Here is a 23,237-nt window from a genome sequence, read left to right on the forward strand (position 1 = left end):
CGTAGTGGACGATTCCTTTCTGTGGCATGCTGCCGAGCGCACCCCATGGGCCGAGGTATTCTATAGAGTGGTCATTGTGTTAGTGGATGATGGGGAGGTGAAGCGGTGCGGTAGGGGTGGTGTGCGACGTACGGCCTGGTTTCCGGTCTGCCCCGCCGGCGCGGAGGATCTGGGATGGCCTCATCGTGTTGACGGAGTGTATTTGATGGCCTTGCGGTGAGGTGAAACGGTCAATGAGTGGTTGCAATGCTTCTTCGTGCTGGACGGGAGCTGTGAAGTTGTGACGCTAGCGAGCGGCATGTCGGCGGACGGAAGATGCCGCGGATGAAGCTCGCGCATAGCGAAGACATCGTCACTGCGTGTGGTCGCCATCTCAGTATTCCCGACAAGCATATCACGGCGACGACATGGCGGCGAACGCGCTGACACAGCTCTATCGTTGGGCCATCCCTGGCGCCATTGGACTCTCCCTTGCCAGCGCCTCACTGTACGATGTGAAGGGTGGCCAGCGAGCAGTATGAACATGAAAGACGTCTGCTGTTGGTCGGGTACTAATTGCATTGCAGGTCATCTTCGATCGCGTACGAGGAGTCAACGACCAAGTCATCAACGAAGGCACGCACTTCCTCATTCCATGGCTACAACGAGCGATTATGTACGATGTCCGGACAAAGCCCCGCAGCATCAGCACCACCACTGGCAGCAAGGATTTGCAGATGGTCAGCTTGACGCTTCGAGTACTGCATCGACCAGAAGTGGGCATGCTGCCCAAGATCTATCAAGTACAACTTCTCCGTCCGCCGGCGATCGTTCGCAGCTAATGCAGGCATGACTAGAATCTCGGCCAAGACTACGACGAGCGTGTCCTGCCTTCCATCGGCAACGAAGTCCTCAAATCCGTCGTCGCCCAATTCGACGCCGCCGAGCTCATCACCCAGCGTGAAGCCGTCAGCAACCGCATCCGTGCCGACCTTCTCAAGCGCGCCAACGACTTCAATATTGCCTTGGAAGATGTCAGCATCACTCACATGACCTTCGGCCGCGAATTCACGAAAGCCGTCGAGGACAAGCAAATTGCGCAGCAAGAAGCGGAGCGGGCGAGATTCGTAGTCGAGAAGGCGGAGCAGGAGAGGCAAGCAAACGTCATCCGCGCGGAGGGAGAGAGCGAGGCCGCCGAGGTAATTAGCAGAGCTGTGGAGAAGTCTGGAGACGGCTTGATCCAGATTCGACGCATCGAGACGCAGAAGGATGTCGCGCAGCTGTTGGCACAGAATGCGAACGTGACGTATCTGCCTGGTGGCGGAGCAGGTCATGGAGACGGCAAGAGCGGACAGGGTGGCAATTTCCTGCTCGGTCTGAGATCATGAGTGAAAGCGGTCTGTATGAACATGTTGGGCGTTTCGTGGGAAAGAGCATAGCATGGAGTAATTGACCGCTGCAGGTACTGTACAATCTACGCTTCATCCCGACCGAGTCTGGACCGTAACACCCATCGGTGAATGCTGACTTGGAACCCATAACGCTATTGCGCTTTCTTTATTCGCCCTTGAGAATTGTCAACGGGGAACGTTCTTTGTTGACCACAATGTAGGAACAGAGTGCAAGTATTGACCGCAGCGAGAGAACACAATGCTAATGTTGCCCGAGTTGCTTATAATTTGCGATGCGTCTCAGTCTCTACTCCTATCATCCAGAACTCAATCAGACGTCGCAGTAACTACAAGTTTCCAATCACCAACAGCCGCATCCAGCCTCTTGCCCCAGCACAGTCGCAGTCACATACACCGATTAGGCCTCGAAATCAATCAGTAACTCACCTTCCAACAACAACATCACCAAGCTCACAACTTCCACCATGGCCAACCCCATGTTCCCGTCCGCGTCCCATCAAGTCCTCCTCAACCCCGACCTACTCGATTGCATCCTTCCGCACCTCAATACTCCTGCCATCCAAAGTCTTCGTCTCATCAACTACTACTTCGAGGAGAACGCGTCGCCGCATCTCTTCCGCTCTCTTACCGTCGGTCTTCGCAAGCGCTATCTACGTCGCCTGAAGCGTGTCGCGGAGACCCCGAAGTTTGCCAAAGGTGTGACAGAGTTTGTATGGGAGACGCTTCACTACACAATCGATCCGTCTGGTGGCATCGGTGGCACTTGCGCAATAGAAACCGAACTCCGCAGCTGCGCCGAGTGGCTCGGATATAGCGATGCCGGTGAACAGACTCTGATGCAACTAGGAGGCAGTTCTAGTGCAGCGACGGCTATGAAGAGATACCTCGCTCTCCAAGCGGACGAGATGGCCATTATCGGCGACGAAAATGACGGCTCGTTTCTTGCGCTCTGCAAGCAAGTCACAGCTGGCTTCGAGGCCTTTCCTCGCCTGCGGCACATCGCTATCACCAGATTTGCGGAGAAGCACAGGGCGCTTTGGGACGGAGACGCTTGCCTCGGCCTCAAGACCACGAATGTAATGCCGCCTCCAATTGCAGCGCTTTCGCTTTACCCTTACGCGCCTAGTGAGATCACTGTACAGCGTAACAACTTCGCCCTACGCACCATCTTCTTCGCGTTGATGCAGAGCGGCCGCCAAATTGAATCCTTCCGCGTCGAGACTACGACCAATCTGTGCACGGAACCGCTCTTGTACTGGTACCCTATACCGGGCATCCTCCTCAGCTGGGATGGTCTTGTTGAGGCTGGCGGCGACACCATCAAGGCCAAAGCAGGCAGCGCGCTCCAGAACGTCAAGGAGGTCAAGCTTGACATGAGTGACACCCTTCGCTGTGCGACCCTTGGAACCTCGAACTTGTCGGACTTCGTCGCGAGGTGCAACGGCCTGCCCGCCTACCTTGGTTTGTTGAAAGGCCTCGAGACGCTCGACCTGCGCATCGAGGCTCGCGTTCAAGATTTCGCCGTCAGGAACTTTGACGAGCCCTACCACTGGCGTGCCGTCATCTCCCTGGCCAAAGCTGTCGGTCCAGAGGCGCATTTCGATCGTCTTCGCAACCTCACCTTGCGGGATCTGTGGCTGGAGGTCTCGGAGCTGTCGGCTTTCCTGTGTCGGCACGCCGACACGCTTGAGACGGTGCAGCTGTACGGTTTGAATCTCGGCGGAATGGGTGCCGTGGGGTTGGTTATGGCGGATGTTGCGTCTGTGGGACTCAATCCGGAGGAAGAGACGGTGTCCTGCTCGATGTGGGAGGAGCTGGTGGAGGCATGCAAGGCTCTTCCGAGGCTGGAAGGATTGGTTATCGAGAACCTGAGTATTGGGCCTGATTGGACGGCGCTCAACGTGTTCGACTGCGAGGCCATTGTTGACGAGGCGATGGACGGGAGGGAGAACGCGCTGGCGCCTCGGGGTCGTTTCGGGAACATGTTGGAGCAGCTTGGTATGTGATCTCCTCTGCAATGATAGCAAGCGATCAACAACGGGCTGGCCGTGGGAACGAGCGAGATAGGGCGGGTTGACTGGGGCGTTGTGGAGTTATCTTCACGATGCTCACAACCTTCGACTGCTTGCATCTGGTGGAGAGCGGTGTGAACGGGCTGGAGAATGTCAAGCTTGAAGGCCGGGCAGACCGTACGAAGGCTACGCTTCAACCTGGCTGGGTACTGCAGGGCGCTGGGGACAGCGGCTATGTACCATTATGAAGCACTCACTGAGCGAGGAGGTTGTAGTCATAGCAGGACTTGAACACATGCATTCCCGGGTATCATTATACATAGGGTACGAAAAGGGCACGCAAACGCCGAGCGAGCTGCGCCACCAGCCGCTCAGCGCGCATGTCAGGCTGCTAACCGAGCAGTCTCCAACAGGTCATCTCAATCCAAGTTTGAGCAGTCTTCCGTTCTTCCCACAACGCCGTGAGCCCACTAGCACATTCATCTCGTAATCGCTCGGCACCCTATACAGGCGCTCAGAAAACGTCTTCGCCTGCATGCTCTTCTTCCGCCGTGATGCTTGCAACATCTCACATCTCCATTGCCTCCCCAATTTCTTCGCTCATGCGGCGCACTTGATCTGCGGAGTACGCATAAGAGTCATCGTAGTCATCGTAACCATCTTCGTCCGCATCATTCGCGTCGTACGAGTAGTACCCATCCACAAGGTCACTGCGAATTTCATCTAAGTCCATATGCGGAACCTCTTCTACCTCATCGTCACCCGGCTCAGCAATCAACATCTCGTCATCGTCATCGTCGCCATAGCCGGAAGTGTCAATGTCATCTTGCAGCACCTTATTTCCAAGCCAATAACTAGCGCGCTTGCCCGCGCCGTCGCCGACAGAAACACTCGAGACCTTCCTTTCGACACCCAGCTTCTTCGAGCGAGTGATTACGGGCGCATGCACCGGCGAGTGACTGATCACACTCAGACCTCGCAAATGAAGGTAGCACACCCGCTTTCGCTCCTTGTTGAAGAAGAAGTAATGCATAGCCCATAGACTGCCGCCTGTCTCGCCTTCGAAAGGATCATCGTCAGGTACATAGCTGTACCGTTCGCACGCGCGCAAACCCATCTCCTTGTCAAGCAGCTCCCACATACGCGGACTCCACAGCTCGTTGCCAACACTGTTAGCGATGACCGGTGCGGAGCGCGACAGTACGGGCGGCGCAAGGTAGAAAGCAGGCTTGTTCGGGCGCAGATTCTGCAGCGTGCTGTCCACTACGCGCATAACGCTCTTAAGGCTAAGCTCTTTGCGGAAGTCTGAGGGCCGCAGGAAGTGCGAGAAATCGTAGTCCGGGTGCGATGCATTCAGGGTGGCAATCAAGTAGGCGAAGGTGCGGCGAGCAGTAATCTGGCTTAGGCTACCGAAGGGTGAGTCCCTCGAGAGATCAATCTCCGGCGCCTCTGCGGTTCGGCTGCGCTTGCTTCGACGGTCCTTCCCGCCGTTCTTGCCATCGTCGCTACCGGCCGAGCGATATGGCGGACTGAGCGAAGCCGACAGTCGGACAAGCGTAGCATATTGCGACTCGAGATCGTTCTCGATGTTCTTGTAGAGCTTCTTGTCGCTTCCGGCAGCCTTGGTAGTGTAGATATCACATCCTCCAATTACATGACAGTCGGACGTGGAGAAGTTAAGGGCGTTTGAGATAATGTCGGTATCGCGAAGTGGTAAATACTGCGAGACTGTCAGTATCTGCGCGCTGTCAGGAGGCTGCATGCCAAAGTAGCCGCGCGTGGAGACTCCTGTGATGGAACCTGATGCGTATCACGAGTCTGAGACGCGGCAAGCTCTCAACGGATCTCACCGAGCTTGCCAAGCGCCCCTTCTCCACGCGCGGCCACTGTAGCACGCCTAGGGCGTCTAATGTACCTTCATCTCGACGCTCGCAATATCATTCGCACACGCTCGGGAAAGATCTCGTCCGTACTTGAAGTATTTCCGCACAAATCTAGCGAAACGATGCCCGGAACTCGCAGTTCCGTCGGTCGCACTCGCGTCTTGACCAGCAACAGACCCTATCTGTCGCGATTTCCACGATGACGGGCGCTTTCGCGCTCGTCGTGCCTCCTCCCGGCTGATATGTTCGCAGGTTGCCTGGTTATACTTCCCTCCGTCGGAAGCCGATGTGAGTCGCGAAGACCGTGTTTACTAGACGCTGCTTGCGCGCGCCTAGCAGGCTCAGAAGATTGTCTGTGCGGACATAATCGGTTTCGAGTACGTTGTGCGTTGATGGCGACAGTGGTGCAGTAAGGATGGTGAGTTGTTGTGATGACGAACTCCGCCAGCGATCCCGCTGAGGTTGGCTTCCAAGCTCAGATGGGGGATGCGCCGGGCGCGGAGTCTGGCCGGCTGCTTGGCGTGGACCCTGTATCACGTGGGAGCTGCAGCTGTTCGCATCAATCAGCGTCCAATAGGGGAAAGATAAGCTGGCTCGTGCTGATGGCAGCTGTTGAGAGCTTCAGCCAACACCTGTTTGTGTTCGTAGCACGCCTCCCACGGATGATTGCTTGTCTCTGAGCCGCCCTTGTCTCGTGATCGTGTGAATGTGACAATGGCAGAGGGATGTACCAGAGCGAAAGTCAACACTTATTAGTTGCTATGACAAGACAATATTCAGCACCTTCGCAACGAGTAAAAGCACGAAGGAACTTACATCGAGTTGTGCTTCACGTAAAAGGAAGGCACGACCAAAGTGACCGCTCAGGATGGGAGTGCGGCCCCCTGGGAGCGCGGAAACAACGTCGAAGTGTTTGTCGAACGTTTAAAGGACGCATCTAAGCGTCCGCCCTGCGTGAAGCGAGGGCTTCGATCATACCATACATTGCAGGCGGCGAGCTTCGAAAACAACAGCCATTCATCATGCTTGCCGCGTGGGTATAACCCATTGAACGCCATCAACGCCGATGCAACATAATGCAAGCGCTATACGATGGCGAGCATACTCTTCCCTCTTAGCTAGGTACTAGGCAGCCTCAATCAAAGCATTCCCGAATCGCGAAGTGACTTTTCGAGTTCTTCGGTACCCTGCAAGATGTGGATGATCTGGTTAGCACGGTCTAGCTCGCAGGCCAGGCGGGCAATCACGAGTAGGTCCAATAGATCGAGTGTGCATCTCTCAGCCAATCTTCGTAACAGAATCGTCCTCAACCTAGAAATACAAGGCGAGGGCATCAGCAATGATGGTACAATAAGAGAACCACGGCAAGATGTAAGATGTAGAATGCACGTCAACAATCCAGGGAACCAGTGTGACTGAAACGCTTACCTCCATATCTTCGAGGCTGTCCTGGGCACCAATCACCCGCAGTACGTTTTTCCTGCTGCTCTCCTGCAGCTCGCCAGCCAGCAGCAATTCGTCAAGGATGAAGTACGCCTTCTGAAAGTTAAAGATGATGTCGAGCTCGCAGACGTTGCCGTAGTACTTGTCCATCTGCTCGACATAGCGGTGCACAATCTCAAGCGTGATGAGCTCATTGTCCGTCGGGTCCGTCGCGGCGATGAAGAAGAGGGAGGCATAGCGGCGGTAGACTACTTTGGTGTCTGCACGGGATGTTAGACTGAAGCAGCACAACCGAGACGTTGGGAGAGGTGCAACAATTTGGACATAAGAAAGCACACTAGGGGAACATTTGGGTGGGTGACCGAGCCTACCTTTGTATTCGAGGAAGTTGCACATTCGGGTCCTACGTGCCAGCACGAGCTGCGAGACATCCTTGATGATCTTTGCCTTGTCCTTCGGCGAGAGTGTAGTGAACCATTTGGCCAGGCGCTGTTGGTCGTGTGCTCATCAGCCTGTGCCTTGGCCCGGTAGTAGTGAGCATTCTGGTGGAACCTACAACTTTCCCCTGCCGTGAGAGCAGGATGATGTATCTTCACTGTGTTAGCCATGCCGCTTTGCTACACAAGGGAGTAGATGTGGTACCTGATGGCCATCTTTGTGCGACTATTCCAGGCAAGAGAACTGCGTGAAGCCTCGACGCCAAAGAGAAACCCCAAGGACAAAAAAGCCGCCCCACTTCAATCAAAAGTGCCGAGCGGAGCGGCATCGCATCGTGCATTTCATCACTGCATCTCGTCTGCATAACCAGTACGCACATGCTTTGTTAGAAGATGTCCCTCATCCAGTTTTCACACTCACTTCCTTGCCTTCATGTATATAGCATACTGACCATGCCTGCCCTGCAGTGAGGATAGAGAAAGAGGGTCGGCTTCTTGCGTACTCAACTTGCATCCGTACTTGCGAAGAAAAGTGATCAGTCACCATGAAGCTATTATTGTGTACTTCTAATATCATGGGCGCCGGCTCGTCCATCCATCGCCCGACCAAGTCCAAAAGCAATGCGGAGGTGGTTGCTTCGCTCCGGTCCAACTTCGAAGCGAGCTATGCAATCTTGCCAGCCAATGGACATCCGAATGGAAGCGTGAAGGCACCTCCACCGACTAAGCCAAGCTACAAGACCTGGACTCGACAGAAAGGCGATGTTTTGGAGGTGCCTGCTCTAGACTTCACATATTCCGCGTTACAGGAGGAGCGTGAGCAGTACGACATCACCCTTAAGCTGTTCTATCTACCCGGCGCATCGACCGGGAACCGTGCCCTGCAAACCCGAGAAGCTTTAGATCTCGTTTTGCAGGAGCTTCACATGCCATCCGTGGATTTGCTCATCGTCTCTTTTCCAGGTATTTACTTTGATGAACAAGAGGATTGTCCCGACAAGCTTTCTACCCGTGGTCCTATTGAAGCCGAGCCCGAGCGCCTGGAAGCACAGATTAAAGCCTGGAAGACACTCGAGGAACTGCACGACGAAGGCTTGGTCAAGAAACTGGGCATAGCGGAGTTCGGGCACGACAGATTACTTGCTCTGCTTGACCGGACTCGCATCAAACCGTCTGTGGACCAGATCAACCTCCGGGATTGCTGTTCTGTGCCTAAAGATCTCATGGCGTTGGCTAAGAGCCGCGGCGTGGAGTTGCTCGTGCACAATGACTGCTCGAACATCCTGCCACGAGGGACGGTGCGGGATTTGTTGGGCTCGGGCGAGCACGGGGCGAGTGTGCTTGCGGAGCCGACGAAGACTGGCGACAAGCGGAAAAGTCTGCATGGCGAGGAGAGCAAGGATGGCGAAGTGCAAAGTTCTGGCATTACTGGCGAAGTGCAGCCGCAATGGGTGGTAAAATATACGGCTGTGGTTAAGAATCGAGGCGTAGTGGAGAATAAGGGCTACTTTGCTGTGGCGGAAGTCACCGATTGAGCGTATGCATCCGCAAAGCATCAATACTTCATGAGGTGCTGTGTTGGCCACCACTGCAAGTGCGCGCTCGTCGATCTTAACGATCCGAAACTGAGCATGGCGCCAGCAAAGAAGGCGGGAGATCACAGCTGGTCGGTATGAGAAACATCATCCATTTTGTGGTCATTATCGTCAATACCATTACCGCTACCATGCCCCGAACGCCAATCAGACATGCGTCTCACAACCTATTGGCACGGCAACAGGATCTCAGCTATGCCAGTGTTGGGTTATGCTTGGTCTGTGTTCCAGTCTCTGTGCTTGACTGTGCAGACTTCGCCACTAGAGTACCGACATGCTCCACCTTCTCGACCTCAGCGCTGGACTTTCGCTTCTCAGCATCGATGTTCGATTCCTGCTCCAAAGTCACTACAGCGGACTCGCTGAGATGCCTCATAAAGTTCTGCAGGCTTGGACGAATGGGCAGTGCTATCACCTTTTCGGTGACCATGCAGCTACCAAGCTGCGGCCTTAACAGCTTGCATGCTTGGCATCTCGTCTCGTATGCGATCGGTGTCGGTGCTGGACAGTTGCGTTGTGTCTGCTCAGCCCGCTGACATCGGGCAACGTTCTGCCGGGTTCGCGGATGGCCGCAAGCATGCCTGGTTGCCCTGGGTATTGTCAGCCGCGACCGCACTGCAGGCCTCGGGTGGATAGCAAACCGATCCATCGGAGCTTCACGGCATTAACAAGACGTACGCCATCCATTGACACATGGTCAAAGTCTGAACAATGGGGTATTGGAGTCAAATGTGGGATATGCCGAGTGTGTGCCAAGCCAGTAAGGACAGCTTGCCCAGAGCGGCTGACGAAGGCGATAGAGCGCCGGTGTAGCAGAGTAGAGTAGAAGAACAACCGGCGGTATCCAGAAACAGCCCCTCTGATGCTCGTGTCGGGCGAGCTATCACTGTGTGCATGATTTAGGCAGTGAAGAAGTGCAGCATGACCACTGTGACTGCAGCCACTTTGACGGTGTAGTCCCCGGTGTACCAATAAATGCAGACGGACTTCAGTGATCACATGGATCGCCGCCCATTGAATGTTATCGCTTCGATTGTGCAACGTTATGAGCCAGATTACGTGCTTTCGAAAAGCAGGTGTCTTAGCCCTAGTTGGCTCACACTCCAGCCACGGCAACTCCAGTCATGCCTTGCTCGATGCCTTGGGCACCCTCAAGGCTTTCGAGGCCCTTCTCGTGCAAGACATCGGTGTCGAGCTCCTCCATAACCTGGATGATGACGCCAAGTGACTCGAAGAAGCCATTGACCGCGACGCGGAGCATGCGATTTGTGGAAGCTTTGTAGTCTACACGGAGGACTCTCCTCGACTCGTCGTCGGTGAAGTCGCCGAAGGTGCCGGAGTTGGCGCTCTTCGATGTGGTTGCTGCATCCAGTTGCTTGGAGTCACTAGAGCCGCTGCTGCTGGAGATGGTCAAGTCCTTTATTGCGTCTGCTGCGCTATCTTGGTTGACAGTTGTGAGGCTGAAAGAGCGTTTGACAAGCGGCGAAAGTTCCTCATCAACAGCCAGCGAGCGTAGAGCAGCTTCGGCAAGACGACGGGTTGGGAAGGGGATATGAATGACCCTACCGTGCGTTTGTCAGAGACTCATCTATGCTTAAAGCGCCGCATTAAGTGGCATACAGTGAACACGGGAAGTCAGGATCGATGGTCGCCATGCTCAAGCGTCTTCGATCTCTACATTGCTCGATTGTAGTCTTGTGGATGCCGTTCTCACATCTGATCTGGCAAATCTGCCGAGCGGGTAATGCCGCCTCCACAAGCCACCTCCTCCGCCGCCGAGGCAAGGCGCTCAATGATGGCATTGATCATCAGCATGCGTCAAGTTTGCATGAGCAACGGTACTGTGCTTTCACCACGCTTAACAGCTCAAACTCGCTCTCTGCCAGTTCCTACACATCATCCATACAAACTCCACGCACTCTAGTCTCGATCACCATAGTCATGACTTCTCCATCACCGTCCGAGTTCTTGACGTTCTACCGCCGCCTGACAGCAACGCAGTGTCTTCGCCATCGGAAACTTGCACAGCTGCCAAGGAGACAATTCGCGGTCTCGAGTATTCAACGAGCAAGCACATCAAACCCAAACGCCGTGACCGACAGCGGCACTCAGCATGACACTGGGGCCGGTGAGGGAGAGGGCGCCAGCAGAGAGCATGCTGTTGACAAGGGCAACAAGAAAGACCCAAATCTTCAGTCATACGAGGCCACTCGCGCTAGAGAGTATGTTGACCACCCTACCTATTACCTCAACCTGCGGACGGGTCGTGAGGCCTTCGGTCCCGACATTGATCCCAAGGATTGGACGTACGCTGACGCTATTCGCAGCGCGAAGGCAGAAGATACCGGTGGACAGGCTGTGAGGCAGGCGGACGAGCGCAACAGCACTGCTCGAGCGAAGAAAGATCACCCGGAAGCACCCGATGTCGTGATAGGCATGCAAGATGAGAGAGGTGGAAAGGGCGCATGAGCTCATTCGGTCAACTGCATTGCGGGTGGCATTGTAACAACAGGGTGGCGCAGTCTTGGCAGCATACGAATGCTAACTGGAGGCAGCGATGTTCAATAGCAGTAACCAGAAGGTTCTAACCTATTCAAGCACATAATCACCAGAGATCCCCTCCAGGCGTGTCTATCAATGTACGACAACACCATTGCTCGAGAGATTGGCCGATGGTATCAGGCTCGATTACGTGCATGTTCGTGCGATTGATTGCTGCTTGGCATACTGTGAAACCATCGGTCCCACTCAGGCGTAGCTTCCCGCCCTATAATCGACCATTCTGCCCGGTTGTTCTTGCAAGTCTGTTCTTTGCACGGAAGGCGCCAGTCCTAAGCAGCTCAGATAGGAATTGCGACTCATCCGAAGGCAAAGCAACGTCGTGATTTTGTTCAACAACATCGAAGGAAGTATCATCCAGCGCATTCGAGTGGCATGCGCCCCTTGGAGAGCATCAGGTACTTTCTGGCATAGCCTTACCTCCACTGTCCAGCCTGCCGCCTGCACGCATAAGCAATCACACCTCACACAAGCATGGCTGCCTCTACTCATCCCCCTGTAATAGCCCTGCTGCTCAGCTTTGCTTGCCTTCACAAACTCTTCTCTCTCATCTTGCATTTGCCCATCTTTCTCTCGCAACTCAACACCACAATCCAACACTCGCATCTTCTTCGTCCAACACCGCTTCCAGCATAATATACCTCAAAGTAATACAGCATCTTTGACCTATTCCAACAAACTCTACAATGGCCAGCACTGTGGCGACCAACCTCAACACCCTCGGACGGACGACCTTTATCAAGAACCCGTCGTTCAAGGCCACTCCTCTCAATGCGTACGCCAAAGTGCTGAGCAAGTGTAAGTGTTCGCCAGCTCTGCTGTGAGACCCAACGCTGACGTGACCCGACAGTTTGCATCATTCCCTCAATTGAAGGTCCACTCAAGGTCGTCCAACAAATCGAGCAGCAAGGCGCTCAGACCGTTCTCGAGACCGTCGGCCTCAAGAAGAAGGGCTACGCCGTCAAGAGCCACACCCTCGTCAAGCACAACCTTGCTACCGGGCAGACTGGGCAGGTCACTGTACGTTCATCCAGTTCCCAACAGTGCGAGTTGATTTTCAGCTGACCGTTCGTCTAGGCTCAAGACGTCAGCGACGCGGAATATCTCGCACCAGTGACGATCGGCTCGCCAGGCCAGACGATGAATCTCCAATTCGACAGCGGCTCGTCTGACCTCTGGGTCTTCAGCAGCGAGATGCCGGCAGATCAGCAACAAGGTGTACAGTCGGCCGGCAACAGCATCTTCGATCCCTCCAAGAGCTCGACCTTCCAGAGAACCCATGGCACCTGGAGTATCACCTACGGGGATGGTAGCGGAGCCTCCGGCAACTGCGGCACCGACAACATCAACATCGGTGGAATTACCATTAAGAACCAAATCATCGAGCTCGCAGATACCGCCAGCTCCCAATTCTTGTCAGGATCCGAAAGCGGCTTGTGTGGGCTGGCCTTTCCGGTAAGGCTTGCGCATCCATATTGGCCTGCTCAGAGGATGCTGATGCATGAGACAGCCCCTTAACACAGTCAAGCCGACTCGAGCGCAGACGCCAATGGTGAACATGATCAGCCAATCCGACATTCCCAAGGACTCGGAGCTCTTCACCTGTTACTTCAGCGGACAGAGTGGCAACAGCTACTTCACCACGGGCTACATTGACCATGATGCGTGCGGCGGTGCGACACCTGCGTACTCGCCCGTCGATAGCTCGCAGGGGTTCTGGGAAGTGAAGTCGGAGACGGCTTGTATCAACGGCAAGGCTGTAAGTCGAAGCGGAAACACCGCCATTGTGGACACTGGTACGTCACTCCTAGACTTTCGACTGCACGTCGCCCCGTGATGCATTAAGCGCTGATGATGATTGTAGGCACCTCCCTCTGCCTCCTCGAAGACTCTCTCCTCGCAGCTCTCTACGGCGCCTTACCCGGAGCGAAAATCGATCACTCGGTCCAAGGATGGGTCTACCCGACCGATACACCAATCACCTCGATCCCAAAGCTTGAGATCGCCGTCGGCAGCAACTACTTCACCATCGAACCCGAATACTTCGGCTTCGCAGACCTTGGCAACGGCTACACGTACGGCAGTTGCCAGTCGCGCGGCAGCAACTTCCCCTTCGACATCTTGGGTGACCGCTTCTTGTGCAACATCTACGCCATCTTCGATCAGGGCAAATGCCAGTTCGGTGCTGTACAGCGGACTTCCAGTGGTGCCACGACCAGCGGCAGACCTGTCGACTCGGGTACGGAGTCCAGTACTGGTACGAGCACAACTGCCGCCACAACCACCCGTACAGCAGCGCATGGAGCCACCTCGACCGGCGAAAATGCGCCCAAGCACGATGAGCATCACGTTGAGCATCCCGTCGAGCGCCACGACGAGCACCACGCCACGAAGCACAACTGGTTCACTGAGCACTTTGGCGGCAACAAAGCCCATCACGAGGACGGGCACAGTGCCTCTCACGCTCCCTAAGCGCGCGAAGCGGTTCGCCCGACGGCGATGAGTCCAGGTTACGGTAATAGTTGCGGCGGCTGAAAACGACCTGCACAGCACCCTGGGGCTGCGGTGTAAGGTGCCTGAGCTTGTCTTGGCTGGCCTCGTTGGTAGTGGTTCCATCTGTGCAAGCCTAAGTACCTTTGAAGACCACTCTGCCCCTAAGCTTGATCTGCTCCGCGCGTAAAGCAGCTGAATTCGTAATCGTACTATTTCCGAGTTTTGTCTGATCTACGTCTGTACCAGAGTAGACCACGACCCACGCACTCGACAGCAGGAAGCAGGGATACGCACGCATGGGAAAGCAAGTGGCAAGCACAATGCATGGATGGTCAATCGGAAAATCGCTGCTGCATGATATTCATTATAGCCGACAACGTGGCAGTATGTACAAAGGCTTTTGCAGGCACAGGCCGTCTAATACAGACACAGCCCACCATCACTGTCATCGATATGCCAGACACTCGCCAAGCCCTGACACTTATCGATCTGACTCTTCCTACGCTCTTCGTGCCCGTTATCACGGCCTTTACTGAGCACTCTCCGAGCCCAAGCGTCAACAGCCGGCTCACCCGTCTCGTCTCTCGCTTGCCGCAAGAAGGGAATCAGGGACGTTCCACCAGTACCTCGCAAGTTCTTGCGGTCCTTCTCCTCGGGCCTGCCACCCGCGGCACTCTTGGGCCGGACGGGAAGCTCCATGGTCGCTAGCGTTTCACCCTTCGGCTTCTTCGCCTCGGGCTGCTCCTTCTTGGCTTCCCGGCTTTTGATGATGATGTAGCGGCTCACCATTTGGATGTGCTTGTCACGGAAGGCACTGAGCATGGCCAAACATGCGTCGAAAGCTACGCTCAGCGATCGGTCGTAGCGATGCTGTTGGACAAACTCGCGAATGTTCGCGACACGACCCACCGCCTCCAAGAACCGTGCATGCGGGCCTGGCATGTACTTCCGCATCTCGTGGATGAAGCTGGGTTCTGGTGCTGACGGCTTCTTCTTGCCGAACTCAGGATGGACGTTGTGCGCCTTCTGGCCCGTAGGTCGATGCTCTACGCTTAGCACGACATCGAAGAACTGGATCAGGCTCGACTGCGCGTTGCTACCGCCGCTATACTTCACGTAGCGTTGCTTGTTGATCGGCCCGCCATTGTCGAAGATAACGCCGTTAGGCAGGCCTGCGTCGGCCATGTTCTTGCTTCCCGCAAGAAAAGGTCGGATGCGGTGATAGAAGACATGCGGATCGCAGTTGTCGTACATACGCTGTAGCATGGCACCAAGCTCGTCCAGTCGCTCTGCAAAAGTGCAAAGGCACTCTGTGACAGTGGATCGGTCACCACTGCGTGCAGCATCAATAGCACGTAGCATTAGTGGAATGAGCGGCGCGCCACGTGCTTCAATCGCCACGCTGATGAGGTAGAACCATTTTTCGTCGAGTGAACCAGTGAAGGTATCAATCATGTCAAGGTTGGCGAGTGTATCTATCCGCTCGGAGGCGAATATTGGCTTCCAGTTCCACAACACCAGACCAGCGTATGTGGCAACGGGAGGCAGTTGCAGCTCATTGCATATTCGCATGAACGGAACTGTGACTGGTGGCGGCACCCACTCCATTGGCCGCTCTCCACCCCATATATATGAGTGGGCAATGAAGGCAAGCACACTGTACGCTCTTCGCCATTGTTGCTCGCCGTGCAGTCTGTCCGTCGACAGCACCGGCATCCGGTCAACAACCTCATGCAGCCTCTTGCTTAGGATTAAGCCCTGCAAATTCTTCACCACGAACTCCCACGGTTGGTAGTAGCTGTCAGGAAGCCCCTCAAGCGGTAGATCTGCAGACAGGAAGCCATGCTCCGGCGAGACATCGTAGTCTTCAGGTCTCGGTAATGGAATCATCTCGTTTGATACCAGACGCAGGCTTGCGACGTGGGAGACGAGAGTCTTCACGCAACGTTGCAAGCCCAGCCGTACGAGTCCGTTGGGGGAATTGACAGCTACAAGGGAGCAGTGTCTTGTCGATTAATTATTCGCAGTCGTGAATTCGGACACGTGCTCGTCTTCAATGATGTCTCTTGTCCGGCTAAATGGGAAGGTAAATATCACCCAAATGGTCAATCTCGTTGTAGCTGGACGCACAGCTCTACAGGTCTGGGAGGTCGTTCGGGTCTCCAAGGTGCTTCGGAGGCGTACGGAACGAATGTTGCAAGACGTTCCAGTCTGAGATCCGGATGTTGATCTGATGAGATCAAAGTGGGGCTCGGTTGTAGATCCGAATGGCAGCAGAGGTGCTTTCTATGATCCGTTCGCCCCCTCTGCTTTCGCGCGCGAAACAGTACTCTTATTGCAGAAGATGCCGCTCCCTGCTGAAAAATCAACGCATTTAGTGACAGGGCCAGGGTGTAAGTCCTCGCATGGCTCCGCTTTGTCAAGTCCGCCAAACGCCGCGTCTCCGACAGAGTTTTTGACGGCTGGGCGGAAGGAGTCCAGAAGCATGGCGAACAGCGAGGTCGGAGCTTGAGATCGCTCATGCTGCTTTTTGTCGGACGGCGGTCCGTGAGGAGCTTTCTAGATGATATTGAATGCTAGTGCAAGGCCTAAAGTCCCGGTGAAGCTTGGGGATAGGTTTGCATGTTCAGGTACTGCTCAAAAGTTGCAGTCCCTTTCACTCCATTACCGCCGTCGACGGCCAGCAAAAACAAGGTTCAAGGTTTGACAAGAGGGGGACTGTAATGTTATTAGTGAATACTCGCAAGAGGACAATTAATCCATAGACATACTTCGAACCCCCGCGGGCAAAGCCCATGAGAATGCTCTCCAATTGGATTGGATAAGGCAGAAGCCTTGAGTCACACGCCATAACCACTCGGCCATCTTGCCCAAGGTCGGCACATTCTTTACAGTGTGCAGCAGAAACATGAATGAATCTGTGGACTCATATTGGTTCAAAATTGACATCCGAGCTTTCACCGAGCATATTTATCAACATTCCAGTGGAATGTAGACATACTCGTATACCTACAGCGTTCAAAGAAGGCTATTTACGAAGACTGTGCCCAACTCTTTCAGCTCTGAGTCTACCGCCGTCCGCTGGCTCTTTTGCACAACATGCCGACAGAAACTAGAAACTTCAACTAGCAACAGCGAGATGTGCTGGCCGGTAAAGGTCGCAGGCAAGGAAAGTTTCGCTAGTATATTATCAGGTCTTCACGAAATAAGATCATTGTGCGAGCCACATCTACATCAACTGCTTTCCTTGATAATCTGCTTAAGGTTCTTAACATATTCCTCGACCTCTCGACAGCCTTCAAGCGTAATATCCCTCCTCTTGCCCTCAAGCACAATATAAGGCACGGCATCGATACCATTGCCAGCTTGCTCCCGGATCAACATTTTGACATCCATCAACCCTTCATCTTTGCCTTCTATGAAAGCCTTGGCATCACTCTCTGGTATTCCCGCCTCGCTCGTCGCTCTCAACAGCGTATCAGGACTACTCGGATGCTTCTCCTCTTCGAAGTATTGCATGTACAGTGAGTTAATGATCTTATCGGCCGTCTCCGGACCTTTCGCCTCCTGGTAATGCTGGATCACTCTGTGCGCTTGGAGCGTGTTAGCAACTTCACCGCCGAACTTGTACTGGATGCCCTCCGCGACACCATATGCCGACATCAAGGTAGTGTACATCTTCATCTTCTCGTCTGAGTCACCGTATCGAGACTCTTTATACCAATCAAACTTCGATTCTCCTTCTTGCGATGCGTCCGGATACAGCTGATACGGCATGTATCTTACCGTGAACGCTGCCGAGGACTCAGGCGGAAGCTGTGAAAGCGCTTTCTCGAGGCGACGCTTTGCCAGGTACGTCCTGCCACTGATTCAGCTGGCGACTGCTACTACGAAAGGTGCTCGATGTCGGTACCATGGGCAGATGGTATCCAGCGTGAACTGGATTGTCGACTGGTAAACCATCGCTCGATCCACTGTAGCCTGGTAACGCTTGGCAACGACAAGGCTTGCGCAGGAAACACTCCGGGCTGGTATCCGCCCTCTGTCAGCCCAGCCTGTGTGTAATGTTGCTATTTTGTATAACCTGCCACGCTACATACAAGCATTGCAGAACACCAAGTGGACCTCTTCCAGCCATCCGAGACCTGCGTCATCCAGCCACTTCGGCAGTATTTTCACACGGACCACCCCTGCAAGCCGCCGCTGCGGGGGCCCATGATGGATCATCCTGCTGCAGGTGACGGTCCGTCCAATCTCGCATGAGACCACTGCAGGAACACAAGTGGCTCCTGATGAGCACACACGAAACGACAGTCACTTTGGCTTCACTACCATATCACGATCGCGACGCGCATCATCATTTACCGGGCCGATCGTTGCGCATCTTGACTTGGCTCAGCCCTGCCGCCACCAAACGGTCGTCGCTCCCACTCTAAACAGCGCACAGATCGCGAACAGCGTCGCGCGGCAACGCCGCCAACGAGGGTGGCTGGGAGGGTCAAACCGCAAGCTCGGTCTTACGCCCGCCACCACCATCACACCAAAACAGAACATCGCTCCGTTACCCCAAGCTGTTAACGCAAGTAAGGCTTACTCTGGCAGGAACCACGCTAGCGAAAGCATGGTTGGTGAAACGTACGCGACCTCATTCGCCAGCCGGGCTGATAAGGCCGGAACTAGCGTGCGCTGTCTGCTGCTCTCTGCATAATGTGGATAGCAGATGGCTAGCAAGGTTGCGAGCGCAGGCTTTTGACAGGCTGTGGTTTCAGGTTTGTTCCTGGCGGGTACGAGGGGAATAGGCCTGGTATAACAGGTTTGTTGCTGTGCAATCGCGCGCCTAAAGTCTCTTTCTCTTACCGTCTTACGTCCTCTTGTCACCGCTCGCTGTCCTCTCGCTTGACTGTGCAACACTCGCTTGAAACGCAGTCGCTACCTAACCATTGGAAGCACGAGTTCACACCCACACTGTGCGACGAACCCGATATCCGACCATGCACTCTACCACACTCCTCGCGACGCTTGTCGCAGTCGCTGCTGCAACAGTACGCGCACAGATGGACCACTCCGGTCAAGGCTCTCCGGCGCAAGGCTCCCCACAGCAAAGCTCTCCAGCTCAAGGCTCTCAAGGACACGGCTCTCAAGCGCAAGGTTCTCCGGCGCAAGGCTCTTCAAGTTGGGACAACGATGCCGTGACATCGACATGGACCAACATGGTCTATCCGTCTTCATGCTCCGTCGTCCCTTCACCAGGAGGCGGTCACTCATACGGCCCGTCGAACCCTTGGCCATTCCCTAACCCGACACCTGCTGTAACGCCAACTGGTTCGTCGACAGGATACGGCAATGCTTCAACGCCGGTGGCATCGGGTACCGTGACCTCGTCATCCATCATCACGACAACGGCACCAGTTGGCAGCACTGGCACGTCATCACCCAGCGTGCTCCCAGTTACTACATCATCGCCGTCGAACAGCACCTACAGCTGGACCTCGACGGCCTCGCCATTGACGAGCATACCGGTCGTGCTACCCAGCTTCACCAACTCCACAACACCAATCGTGCCGGTTACCACGTCTTCCGTCCCACTCGTCACCGGAACGTCGTTCGCACCAGTCACCACCTCTTCCTCCGCCATAACCTCGACAGCCTCGCCGGTCTGCCAGATCATCGACGGCCAAATCCAAGCAGGTTGCTCAACTAACTCGGCGACGCCTGTAGTATCTTCGGGCTCAACGCTGCCGACATCGAGCTCCCGCTCCGGGTCCAGCAGTGTCCCGACAACTGTTATCACATCAACGACCTTGCGGTCAACGCTCACGAGCGTCGTGACTTCTACTTCGTCGACGCCTACGGTGAATGCCGTGTTGTCATCGACCTCGTCGTCAGCATCGCGCGCCTCGACGTCGACTACCTCTTCACCGTCTTCGGCGTCTCGCACCTCAGCAACGACCACAGCTGCACCGTCGTACACTGGTGGCGCCAGCACGCTGAAGACGGGTGCTGCCGGCTTGGCTGCCATGGCCGTGTTCTTCGCCGCTGCACTATAGACTTTAGATGCAGGCGCGGATGCAGATGCGATTCCCTTCTTTTCTACATTTTTTGAAGTATATCACGCAGCATATGTTGCTCACGCTCGTTACGATGGCCTGTCGAAGGAGATGGACGGGATACGATACGACTAATGCCTCATGGCCTCACGCTCATTGACAGAAATGCATGCTTTACGCGAAAACAAGGTGCGGCAGGGACAGCGAGGAATGGTTGATGGGGGCGTTGATGGCGAAAGTATACCCAACGGAAGAATGTATAGTCTCCGGAGGGTGGCTTATTGTGTATAGCTACATAGTATAAATGAACCTGCACAAAGATTACAAGCCTCGTGTACATGCCAAGCTCGCCTCGAACCTGCCAAGTGACGCTCAATGTTGGCTCCACTCAATAGTATCCAAATCCACGCCCTCCTGCACCAACTCCCACAACGGACTCAACTCCCTCAAGAACCCAACCCTCTCCGTAACAGCCTTGACTACGTACTCAATCTCCGCGTCGGTCGTAAACCGGCCTATTCCAAACCTGATGGAGGAATGCGCGCTTTCATCCGAATTGCCCAACGCTCGCAAGACGTAGCTCGGTTCGAGAGAAGCGGAGGTGCAAGCGGAGCCGGAGGAGAGTGCGATGTCTTTGAGGGCCATCAAGAGAGACTCTCCTTCGACGTAGGCGAAGGAGATGTTGACGCAGCCTGGGTAGTGGGCGGAGGGGTCGCCGTTGAGATGGGTGTGGTCGAGGGAGAGGAGGGAGGAGGAGAGTGTGTGGGAGAGTGCGGAGATGCGGGCGGTGTCGTACTGCCGTACAGTTAGCATACTAATACCGGGATGTCTGTACAGTTGCGGAATGGTTTGAAGGATAGGCTGGGTCATAAGCGTTGCTACGCTCAGCACGCAGAATGCGCCGGTCAAGGCGCCGACTCAGCAAGCCATGCATGTGTAAAAGCGGATAATCATCGAAGAACGGTTTAGGGGAGGAGAAGAGTGTGAGCGCTTACCTCCATCTCCTCCTTCGCTATCCTAGCCGCCTCACCGAACCCAATGACCAGCGGCGGCGCAATCGTTCCGGACCGCAGTCCTCGCTCCTGACCACCGCCGGAAATGATAGGGTCGATTCTCACCCTCGGCCGTCTTCGCACGTAACATGCTCCGATACCCTTCGGTCCGTAGATCTTGTGCGCGGAGATAGACATGAGGTCCACATTCATCTTGTTCACGTCAATGGGAATTTTACCCACTGCCTGCGCACCATCTGTGTGGAAGAAGACCTTCTTGCTCCGACATAGTCGACCAATCTCGTCGACGGGCTGCACCACGCCAATCTCGTTGTTGACCGTCATGATGCTGACGAGACAGGTCTCGGGCCTAATCGATCGCTCCAGCTCCTCCATATTCACGAGTCCGTTCTCTTGCACGGGCAAGTAGGTGACTTCGAAGCCTTCATCTTGCAAATGCCGGCAGCTGTCCAACACACATTTGTGCTCAGTCTGACAGGTGATGATGTGGTTCTTCTTGCCGCTCTTCTTGAAGAAGCGTGCCACACCCTTGATGCTCATATTGTTGCTTTCCGTCGCGCCACTCGTGAAGATGATCTCTTTCGGATCGGCGCCGATGAGGTCGGCGATGTGCTTCCGTGCTGCTTCGACTGCTTTCTCCGTCTCCCAGCCGTAGGCGTGCGTGCGCGAGTGTGGGTTGCCGTAGAGGCCGGTGTAGAATGGCAGCATGGCGTCTAGGACTCGCGGGTCGGTTGGGGTAGTGGCTTGCATGTCCAGGTAGATAGGACGGGTGCCCTCGTCCATGACCGTGGCTTGTTTCAATATGCCGGCTGCTGGGGACATCATGGCGTCGGCGGACATGCCTGTCGTTGGCATCTGTGCATCCTGAGGCCTTGTTCCTGTTTGGGCAAGAAACGCTTTCTGGTCCTGGCGGATGGCTGTCTCGATGTTGACGGTCGCTTGCTTAGGCGCCGACTCGGAAACGTAATGTCGTCGGCCATGGGAGGCAACGCAGGATCGTGACGCTTGGGTGGCGAAGGTGGTGGCGGTGGTGGTGGAGAGGCGGCGACTGCATTGTCGCAGCGCTTGTCGCGCCGCTGTTGGAGCGATGTGTGACATGGCGGTATTTCGATGGGAGGATATCAAAGGTGTAGATGAAAGCGAAGGCGAATGATGAAGCTTGCGATATGCAGACAAATTCATGACTCAGCAAGCAGGTCAAAGCTTCGCCTCACACGCTCGCTGCAATTGCGTGAAGTCAGTCGGGCTTCCGTACTTTGCTCTTGTGCATCGTCCCGTAGTTGTCTCGCTGATGGAATTGAGGCGACTGAAGACTCTCTAATCTATAAAATTGCGGTACAATGCCATGAGGTCCTATGCGCGGTCATGATCCTTAATCACCACGACCGATTGGAGGAGATATGCCGGCGAGCAGGAAGTGCCACCATCTCCTCTCATTACGAGCCATTACCTCCCATTCTGCCCACCACTTCCACGCCCCTCTCCTCTCTCCAATCTCCCCCTTCACCCACCTCTCAATCGTGATCGACTCCCTCGCAACAATCACGTATTAACATTCGAACTCCCCTCAGCCCTCTGCGATTATGGAACAGATTCATCCTCTTCGCCTTGTCTCTCGCGACATCTGGCCGCAAGTCGCCGTCAGCAGCAAGCGCACTGCCCCTCTCTGGCCCCCTCGCGTCTATATCCCGTCCGTTGAAAAGATACTCCAGCGCAGTCTGCACCCCCTTCTCATAAGCGGGCGCCCGATCTGCTGGCCGCTCTCGTCGCGGACATGGCGTTCGGTCATGGGCATTGTCGACTTCACCTTCCGGCACGGCCTTAGCCGCTGCATCCGCGAGATCGGTGAGGGTGATGCCGGGGTTGCCCGCATCGACTGGATCCCACAATTCATGCATTGTGGGCTTATCCATGCCGGCAGTCAAGTGACGGGCTAGGCGTTCATGGAGCCGGTGGGTATGACGATCGTCCAGTGCGGCGTCCCGAAGAACGATAGTCGCTCTTCGGCCTGGATTTGCAATCCTGCTGTACGGGATTGTAATGCTGCGTGCCGAGGATGGACGGAAGGAGAAAGTGCTTGAAAACGTTCCCGAAACTTTGGGATTCGATCCCGGCGGCGTCGACAAGCTTGCAGCCGATTTCGGGATCGTGGCTGTGGAAGCCAAGGGGGACGATGAAAATTTATGTCACGTCCTCAACAGGCTCGACGCAGGCGTGTGGAGAGGTGAGGTTGGTGGCAACTACTTCGGGCGTCCGAATAGTGCGGTTTGAGCTCCTGGTCGGGGATTGTGAGTGGGCGGCGAGACGAAGCTTCAAAGGATTGTAGTTATAGAGAAGAGGGATGAGACGCTGGGCTTGATTGCC

The 23,237-nt window shown here is 55.1% G+C and overlaps 16 protein-coding genes across 16 annotated transcripts; 6 read left to right on the top strand and 10 right to left on the bottom strand.

Moving 5' to 3' along the window:
* The first annotated feature begins 63 nt into the window (after positions 1–63).
* BAUCODRAFT_399686 (uncharacterized protein) lies at positions 64–1,707 on the top strand. Its single transcript, XM_007676049.1, has 6 exons — positions 64–515; positions 567–782; positions 837–1,201; positions 1,309–1,380; positions 1,442–1,587; positions 1,648–1,707. The coding sequence occupies exons 1-5, from the start codon at positions 408–410 to the stop codon at positions 1,497–1,499; spliced, it is 819 nt and encodes a 272-aa protein (XP_007674239.1). The 5' UTR covers positions 64–407; the 3' UTR covers positions 1,500–1,587; positions 1,648–1,707.
* Positions 1,687–3,684, top strand: BAUCODRAFT_399677 (uncharacterized protein). Its single transcript, XM_007676050.1, has one exon. The coding sequence runs from the start codon at positions 1,856–1,858 to the stop codon at positions 3,395–3,397; it is 1,542 nt and encodes a 513-aa protein (XP_007674240.1). The 5' UTR covers positions 1,687–1,855; the 3' UTR covers positions 3,398–3,684.
* Positions 3,685–4,160: 476 nt separating this feature from the next.
* Positions 4,161–5,126, bottom strand: BAUCODRAFT_50441 (uncharacterized protein; the record flags this gene model as incomplete). The annotated part of the gene is made up of 2 exons (XM_007675468.1): positions 4,161–4,852; positions 4,913–5,126. Coding segments are annotated over 2 exons (906 nt in total), but the record flags the coding sequence as incomplete, so codon positions are not given.
* A 903-nt stretch (positions 5,127–6,029) lies between these two features.
* On the bottom strand, positions 6,030–6,424 carry BAUCODRAFT_399606 (uncharacterized protein). Its single transcript, XM_007676051.1, has 2 exons — positions 6,103–6,424; positions 6,030–6,045 (listed from the first exon to the last, which is right to left on the bottom strand). The coding sequence occupies exon 1, from the start codon at positions 6,342–6,344 to the stop codon at positions 6,150–6,152; it is 195 nt and encodes a 64-aa protein (XP_007674241.1). The 5' UTR covers positions 6,345–6,424; the 3' UTR covers positions 6,030–6,045; positions 6,103–6,149.
* Positions 6,425–6,597: 173 nt separating this feature from the next.
* BAUCODRAFT_65187 (uncharacterized protein) lies at positions 6,598–7,321 on the bottom strand (the record flags this gene model as incomplete). The annotated part of the gene is made up of 3 exons (XM_007675546.1): positions 6,598–6,989; positions 7,101–7,218; positions 7,286–7,321. Coding segments are annotated over 3 exons (546 nt in total), but the record flags the coding sequence as incomplete, so codon positions are not given.
* A 420-nt stretch (positions 7,322–7,741) lies between these two features.
* BAUCODRAFT_146300 (uncharacterized protein) lies at positions 7,742–8,701 on the top strand (the record flags this gene model as incomplete). Its single annotated transcript, XM_007676052.1, has 1 exon — positions 7,742–8,701. The coding sequence occupies one exon, from the start codon at positions 7,742–7,744 to the stop codon at positions 8,699–8,701; it is 960 nt and encodes a 319-aa protein (XP_007674242.1).
* Positions 8,702–8,811: 110 nt separating this feature from the next.
* BAUCODRAFT_31655 (uncharacterized protein) lies at positions 8,812–9,526 on the bottom strand. Its single transcript, XM_007675433.1, has one exon. It carries the CDS (start codon positions 9,408–9,410, stop codon positions 8,955–8,957), a length of 456 nt encoding a protein of 151 aa, XP_007673623.1. The 5' UTR covers positions 9,411–9,526; the 3' UTR covers positions 8,812–8,954.
* Positions 9,527–9,857: 331 nt separating this feature from the next.
* Positions 9,858–10,416, bottom strand: BAUCODRAFT_146301 (uncharacterized protein; the record flags this gene model as incomplete). Its single annotated transcript, XM_007676053.1, has 2 exons — positions 9,858–10,323; positions 10,382–10,416. The coding sequence occupies 2 exons, from the start codon at positions 10,414–10,416 to the stop codon at positions 9,858–9,860; spliced, it is 501 nt and encodes a 166-aa protein (XP_007674243.1).
* A 155-nt stretch (positions 10,417–10,571) lies between these two features.
* BAUCODRAFT_31657 (uncharacterized protein) lies at positions 10,572–11,363 on the top strand. Its single transcript, XM_007675434.1, has 2 exons — positions 10,572–10,983; positions 11,089–11,363. The coding sequence occupies exons 1-2, from the start codon at positions 10,703–10,705 to the stop codon at positions 11,228–11,230; spliced, it is 423 nt and encodes a 140-aa protein (XP_007673624.1). The 5' UTR covers positions 10,572–10,702; the 3' UTR covers positions 11,231–11,363.
* Positions 11,364–11,773: 410 nt separating this feature from the next.
* On the top strand, positions 11,774–13,731 carry BAUCODRAFT_573677 (uncharacterized protein; the record flags this gene model as incomplete). Its single annotated transcript, XM_007676054.1, has 6 exons — positions 11,774–12,118; positions 12,171–12,340; positions 12,398–12,775; positions 12,831–13,116; positions 13,185–13,577; positions 13,715–13,731. The coding sequence occupies exons 1-6, from the start codon at positions 12,007–12,009 to the stop codon at positions 13,729–13,731; spliced, it is 1,356 nt and encodes a 451-aa protein (XP_007674244.1). The 5' UTR covers positions 11,774–12,006.
* A 414-nt stretch (positions 13,732–14,145) lies between these two features.
* On the bottom strand, positions 14,146–15,887 carry BAUCODRAFT_31662 (uncharacterized protein). Its single transcript, XM_007675435.1, has one exon. It carries the CDS (start codon positions 15,701–15,703, stop codon positions 14,231–14,233), a length of 1,473 nt encoding a protein of 490 aa, XP_007673625.1. The 5' UTR covers positions 15,704–15,887; the 3' UTR covers positions 14,146–14,230.
* A 497-nt stretch (positions 15,888–16,384) lies between these two features.
* Positions 16,385–16,904, bottom strand: BAUCODRAFT_399912 (uncharacterized protein). The gene is made up of 2 exons (XM_007676055.1): positions 16,585–16,904; positions 16,385–16,531 (listed from the first exon to the last, which is right to left on the bottom strand). Exons 1-2 carry the CDS (start codon positions 16,760–16,762, stop codon positions 16,470–16,472), a joined length of 240 nt encoding a protein of 79 aa, XP_007674245.1. The 5' UTR covers positions 16,763–16,904; the 3' UTR covers positions 16,385–16,469.
* Positions 16,905–16,920: 16 nt separating this feature from the next.
* Positions 16,921–17,804, bottom strand: BAUCODRAFT_31665 (uncharacterized protein). The gene has a single exon (XM_007675436.1). It carries the CDS (start codon positions 17,588–17,590, stop codon positions 17,048–17,050), a length of 543 nt encoding a protein of 180 aa, XP_007673626.1. The 5' UTR covers positions 17,591–17,804; the 3' UTR covers positions 16,921–17,047.
* An 858-nt stretch (positions 17,805–18,662) lies between these two features.
* Positions 18,663–20,046, top strand: BAUCODRAFT_399948 (uncharacterized protein). Its single transcript, XM_007676056.1, has one exon. The coding sequence runs from the start codon at positions 18,805–18,807 to the stop codon at positions 19,858–19,860; it is 1,056 nt and encodes a 351-aa protein (XP_007674246.1). The 5' UTR covers positions 18,663–18,804; the 3' UTR covers positions 19,861–20,046.
* A 186-nt stretch (positions 20,047–20,232) lies between these two features.
* BAUCODRAFT_146307 (uncharacterized protein) lies at positions 20,233–21,971 on the bottom strand (the record flags this gene model as incomplete). The annotated part of the gene is made up of 2 exons (XM_007676057.1): positions 20,233–20,655; positions 20,856–21,971. 2 exons carry the CDS (start codon positions 21,969–21,971, stop codon positions 20,233–20,235), a joined length of 1,539 nt encoding a protein of 512 aa, XP_007674247.1.
* Positions 21,972–22,221: 250 nt separating this feature from the next.
* On the bottom strand, positions 22,222–23,149 carry BAUCODRAFT_400084 (uncharacterized protein). The gene has a single exon (XM_007676058.1). The coding sequence runs from the start codon at positions 22,784–22,786 to the stop codon at positions 22,388–22,390; it is 399 nt and encodes a 132-aa protein (XP_007674248.1). The 5' UTR covers positions 22,787–23,149; the 3' UTR covers positions 22,222–22,387.
* Between the last annotated feature and the right edge of the window lie 88 nt (positions 23,150–23,237).

This window comes from Baudoinia panamericana, assembly GCF_000338955.1.
Source record: "Baudoinia panamericana UAMH 10762 unplaced genomic scaffold BAUCOscaffold_3, whole genome shotgun sequence".
Classification (NCBI taxonomy): Eukaryota; Fungi; Ascomycota; class Dothideomycetes; order Mycosphaerellales; family Teratosphaeriaceae; genus Baudoinia; species Baudoinia panamericana.